We start from the raw sequence: 6276 nt of genomic DNA on the forward strand, positions 1-6276 counted from the left end.
TGCTGTTGTCTCGGCAGAGTCAATTCCTTCTTCATGTGCTGATCTTGATGAGTTGAACAAGGTGGTAAGCTTGTTGAGGTCCAAGTTGTTTCAAGTAAAGCGGGAAAAAGACGTCCTTGACTTAAATTTCATACGGATGGAAAAACTGTTGGACCACTGTTTAGGTCCTCAGTTTGAGCAGGAAGTAAGGAGGGACCTAGCTTTACTGAAACAGAGGACGAATCGTTGTGTCGTCTCACATCTATTTAAGGGATATGGGGAAATGGATGACATTCAATGGGATGAAGGGCCAAGTAACAGAAATGAGGGAGAGGAAAAGGAAGATGAAGGGATTGAAGGGGGTGAAGGGCCAAGTAATAGAAATGAGGGAGAGGAAAAGGAAGAGGAGGGGATTGAAGGGGGTGAAGGGCCAAGTAATACAAATGAGGGAGAGGAAAAGGAAGAGGAGGGGATTGAAAGGGGTGAAGGGCCAAGTAATAGAAATGAGGGAGAGGAAAAGGAAGAGGAGGGGATTGAAGGGGGTGAAGTGCAAGGAAAACCAAGTGAGGTAGAGGAAGGGCAAAGGAAAAGAAGTGAAGGAGAGCAAGTGCAAGTCAAAAGCAACAAAGGAGAGGAAGCCCAAAGACAGAGCATTCAGGGAGAGGAAGTGAAAAGAAAAAGCGGTAAGGGAGAGAAACTGCAAAGCAAAAAAAGGAAGGGCAAGGAAGTGAAAAGACAAAGAAGTGAGGAAAAGGAAGTGCAAAGAAACCAATGTGAGAAAGAAGATAATGAAGTCATGTTGCTTGGGGGTGACATTGGCGAGAGCACGGAGGGGACACAGCTTGAGTTTACTATCGGGGACATTGATTTGGATCAACCTACAGCTGTGCTATCTCAGTTGAATGTTTGGTTGAATGATAAAGGTAAAGCTGTGGAACAAGGGGTCCAATTACGGAAAAGGAAGAGGATCATTCCTATGTGGAAGATCATTGAAGGCAGTGAATTGGTTCCAAAAACTGTGGCACAGACAACCGGACTGAAGATGTTAGACCCAATGAAGGCGATTCCGCATGATGATCTGGTGAATTTGCTGAAACTTTGTTGGGAATGGCGCCAGGACCCAAAGTAAGTCCCTTGCAATTATAAGATAGAAGCATGACTGTATATAATTTTTAATATTGGCCATTTTCTAAAACTGTTTTATATTCATAGTTTGGTGATGCAATTTGGAAACGTGGAAGCTGAGATTGAATTCTTGGCTGCCCTTGTGAAAGCTGATGGTTGGCTGAAAGGAGATGTAAGTGTAATTGATTATGCATTTGTTTTAATGTCCATAGATTATGAGATTGACAAGAAAAACATGTTGCAGCACATTGATTTGGGGTTGTATCTCATCCGGAAGCGACAACAACAGTTGGAGGAAGTAGAAATAGCGGACTGGACAACGACCGATGTTTTTTTTTATGGTATGTCATCGGCCTTGACCAAGTGCCGTTAATAATTACACATTATCCATACACACCTTTATCGGAGGTGTTTAACCATTGATTGTTTTGTATTTCACAGAATCACATTCGTACTTGCTTTGCGGATAATAAAAGAAAAAAACAGCAGCTTGGGTGGAAAATCAGAAAAAGTTTACTAAACGTTGTAAATGGGAAGGTTCCTCCGTGTGGGATGGATTGGCAGAACGTCTATAAGGTGTATACCCTATTTATGTTGACGAAGTACAAGCATTGGGTGGCTGTAATGATTGATCTGGTATTGTGTGAAATCAAAGTGTAAGATTCAAAGGTTTCACTAATTCCAGATGACATCATAAAGGAAGAACTCGCCCCGCTATCAATTACGCTTCCAAATCTTCTCAACACCATCGACTTTTATGAAGAAGGTGTTTATGCAAACAATTGCAGCCGAGATTGGTGGTGTCCGTGGCCAATAGAGCGTGTGGATGTTCCACAACAGTCTAATGAGTAAGCACCACTTTTTATTTAATTTTATTACTTTCAATTGTCAATTACGTTAGAATGTCATTAGTTGAATTGATCGAGTTCTTGGTTTGCTTCAGAGGCGATTGTGGCATGTTTGTGTTAAAGTACATTGAGCTTTTCAGCGCTCAGCTTCCGTTAGCTACTTGCCCCTCGCACAACATGCCTTTTTTTTTGGTTGAAATTGGCTGCGGAGATAACAAGGGGAGATGCTTACTTCCCATGATATTGGTTGAAGATGACAAATGGTACATGAGAAGGTTTTGGGAATGTCCATTCTCAAACTAATGTAAATACACAATAGAGACGTACGGGTCCTTTTCGAATTCTACTGCTAACTCCTTCATGACATTTACATGTTTGTTAACCAAACTGCATTGAATTGGAATTTTAAGACTGCATATGTGAATTGGGATTTGAAGATGGCTTTTTAAGTGTATTACATCATTGCAAAGTGATATGTCATTGTTGATGCAAGCCACCATTAATCGCAATGTGTTGCATCATAATAGGTGTCTAAACATGCGAAAGGTTTTCGGCAGCTCAGTACCATAAAAGTAGAAACAAAGACAATATACACAAAATGAACAACAATTCACTTGCGTTTCGACAAGCAATACACACACACCAGACAAACAATATACACAAAATTGGCCTGCCATATACAGACAATAGACATGCAATATACACACAGTAGACATGCAATATACACACAATAGACATGCAATATACACACAATAGACATGCAATATATACTCAATAGACATGCAATATATACTCAATAGACATGCAATATACTTCAGTCCCCAAGTACACCGACCATAAGGAAGTCGTATTGAATAGGAAATTAAACTTAACAGTTGTTCTTCCTACTAAAAGAAAGAATAAGGTCCGTTTCCCCCCTTCATTCTTACTTGAGTGATACTTGTGGCCCCAATAAACATCCAATATTGGGGCAATGATATTCCATATACATGCAACAAACTATCAATAAACCTTCAATAAACATTCAATATCGGTTCAATAACATGCGAAATACATGCAGTTAACAATAATAAAGAAGGAAACACTCCATAAAGCTTCAATAAACATTCACTATCGGTTCAATAACATGCGAAATACATGGATATAATAATCAATAAACCTTCAATAAACATGTAAACAATCAATAAATTGTCAATAAACATTCAATATCGGAGCAATAAAAACAAATTAATGCTTCGTATGATTTTATCGTATTGGCCCTGAATGACGGATTTTATCGTCTTCGTTATTACTTGGTTTTTGAAAGTAAGTGTTGGAACGTTTTTGCGTGTTTTCAAACAAATTAATGCATTTGTTGAAATTCAATGCCAATCCACGTATTTGAAGAACAAATATTACAAAATGGGTTTAGGGTCTCATTGGTGGTGCGTGCAACATGTCTTGTGCGGGAGAACTTTCACAATCTTTGAAACTGTGCAGTTAAATGATCATTAAAAGAACAAATAAAATGACAATTGATACAACTAATAAAACTAATACCAAGTCCTTAATGGACTTCAGCATGTTCAGCACTCTAGCATCATACGTGTCATCTTGATGTTCTGCTTCAGCGGAGGTTACATCAACCCATTCGAATCCATTTCAACTGGTGGCTCCCTAATTGCAGGCATCATATATGGAAAATAATTATGTCAGAGGTAGACATAGGTTTTTTTTTCACCCACATACATATTCTTTAAATTAAAACTTACATAGGAGGTTAGACACTTCCAGAATGGCTTCCCTCGATTTTTTTTCAGATTTTGAAACCCGAAGCACCATTGTAGCTCCACAATAGTGACACCTCTTTGTTTGAGCGGGAGATGAAGACGAAGACATGTTCAATCTTCTCAGTTGTACCTCTTCTCACTCAGATCTTCTCACTAAAACCTCTTCGGACTCATACCTTCTCACTCATAGTTGTGATTCATACCCCTTCACTCATAACCCTAAACTTGTAACTCATCTCTCTCTCATCTCTGCCCAAATCGAGTTATATTTATTTTTTTTGGGATCATTTGGTGGGTTGGTCACGATGTCGACACCTGGACCGTCAGCATTGTGACATCTTTTAGCCCGAAAAGCAATATAAACTACTTCACTACCAAATATATTTTCTGAAAAATGAGGGGACACTGCTTCAAATTTATTATTTTATTTATATTTCATTAAGGCAACTAGTTGGATAAGAATCCATCATTATTGGTTCCATTTTAATAACATTACTAGGGGTAGTTGGGTGTGGGAAAATGAAAAAGTATATGATGGGACCTTCTGTCAGTAGTCAGTAATCCATCACATTTGTATCAATGAATTTGATAGTGGGATAATCCCAAAAATGGCTATGCAAATAGCCATTTAATTAACTTTTTGACTGTCTGACTCTGTATGCACCGTTATGACGTTTTCCCTTCTTTTGTCTTCAGTTTTAATTCACTTGGGTTCAGTTTCTTTGAAAACGGTCAACTTCGAAATACCCCACCTGGAAACACCTTTTCAAAACACTATAAATCATCCGCTAAAACAAAACGTGTACCCCAAATATTCTCATTTTGCACCTCTGCCACTCCTCAAATCGTTCCATTCCAAAAACTGTTGAATGAATTCGTAACACTTCACTACAATCGGAGGAAAGAGAAGGAAGCATGTCCATTTGGATATGCCCCAAGCCTTCATCCCGGAGTCCGCTTGGTTTCAAGTGATGTTATACGTGGCAACCGAATCATCGGAAGATCTCTTCCGTATGGCATCTGTGTGCCCATTGTTCCAAACTTTGGCAAACAGTCCACAAGTGTGGAACACCATTTCAATGGCAAAGTACCCATACCATCCTATCTGGTACCGTGCCAGCCCTGCGATCCAGCATTTCTTGGAACAATGCAGGGCTTGCGATAACCCTGAGTCCATATTTAGAGAAGCATTCGATATTTTTTTCAGGCACGGTAAGGTGGAAGCGTTGTATGGGATGCGCATTGCAGCCACGGCAGGCCATATGGAAGCGGCATATGTAGTTGGACTACTTGGTATGTCCGGAATTGGTCAGCCAAAAGAGGATGCATTACAATTCTTGTGTTCTTTGAATCAACGTAACAACATTGATATGAAAGGAACCAGGGATGCTTTGACACGAAGATTAAGCCGAGCATGTGTTGCAACACATATCGTAGATATGTTTGACTATGGGAAGATTAAGTTTAATCGCTGCAGCGCTTGTAACAACAATGAATGGTATTTTGTTATTCAAGGCTGGCCTAGTGAAGACAAGATAAATCCTGCCTTATGGACTTGTTGCAATCGATGCAAATGGCACCGTGAGAGTATTTTTTGGTCCAAACTGATGCGTGAGTATGTTGTGCGAGGGAATCACGTTTTTTTGCATTAGTTTGAGTACACACAATTTACGGTTTTGATGCATTGTGGACTTGCTTCTCTTCACTTCTAGGTTGGCTGGCTACGTTGTACATATGTTGTATAAATGTTGTTTAAAAGTTGGTATTTTGTCATAAACCGTTTTATATATAAATGTATAATATTTATTATATAGGGGAATTATTACTTACATCATAGGCGGCTAGGATTGATATTTTACTGACACAGATATTTTGCTCACCGACCCCAATCTTCATATTTCGTAAACGAAAAGTCATGCATGGAGTAAATAGGTGTCTTTTCACCGGTGCTTGGGAATGACATTTTCCCCCTCTGCAATGAAGGATTTGGTTACACGTTTCTTAAGCAAAAGTTGAACACTGAATGACGTTGAATAATTTTTTTGTGTGGAAGGAGTACAATGGATGACTTGTATATTTCCATATTATGTTTCAAAACATCCCTTAAACCTAAAAATTAAAAAAATTAACAAATTGAAGAACAAAGAAACCGATGAGCACTACAAATGGCCTATTCACACGGAAAATAAAATTGTTTTCAACAAGTTGGACTAAATATAATTAACAAAGGGACAGCGTAAAAAGTAATATCATAATAATTATAATAATTGTGGATCAATAATAATAAAATACTAATGTAGCATAACCATGAAACAGGGAATTCAGTAGGAAGATGAAATCTGAATAAGTTCGTAGAAATTTTCGGATCGTTTTTCTAATTTTTGTGTATTTAGTTCTGAATTTTCCAAGAAAAAGGAATAAAATAATAATTTAGGGTAAAATGGGAGGATGTGGCCATGTTGACTGACGTACACTTGTGCAAGTGGTGAAAGGTGACCGGCTGAGATTGCGCCAGGTGTCTTTTTGCAATTAGGGTTGGCTATTTTAGTGGAAAA

The 6276-nt window shown here is 38.6% G+C and overlaps 1 protein-coding gene across 1 annotated transcript; it reads left to right on the plus strand.

Annotated features, from left to right (window-relative positions):
- The first annotated feature begins 4650 nt into the window (after positions 1 to 4650).
- LOC117630268 lies at positions 4651 to 5373 on the plus strand. Its single transcript, XM_034363015.1, has one exon. The coding sequence runs from the start codon at positions 4651 to 4653 to the stop codon at positions 5371 to 5373; it is 723 nt and encodes a 240-aa protein (XP_034218906.1).
- Positions 5374 to 6276: the final 903 nt, after the last annotated feature.

This window comes from Prunus dulcis, chromosome 6, assembly GCF_902201215.1.
Source record: "Prunus dulcis chromosome 6, ALMONDv2, whole genome shotgun sequence".
Taxonomy (NCBI): Eukaryota; Viridiplantae; Streptophyta; class Magnoliopsida; order Rosales; family Rosaceae; genus Prunus; species Prunus dulcis.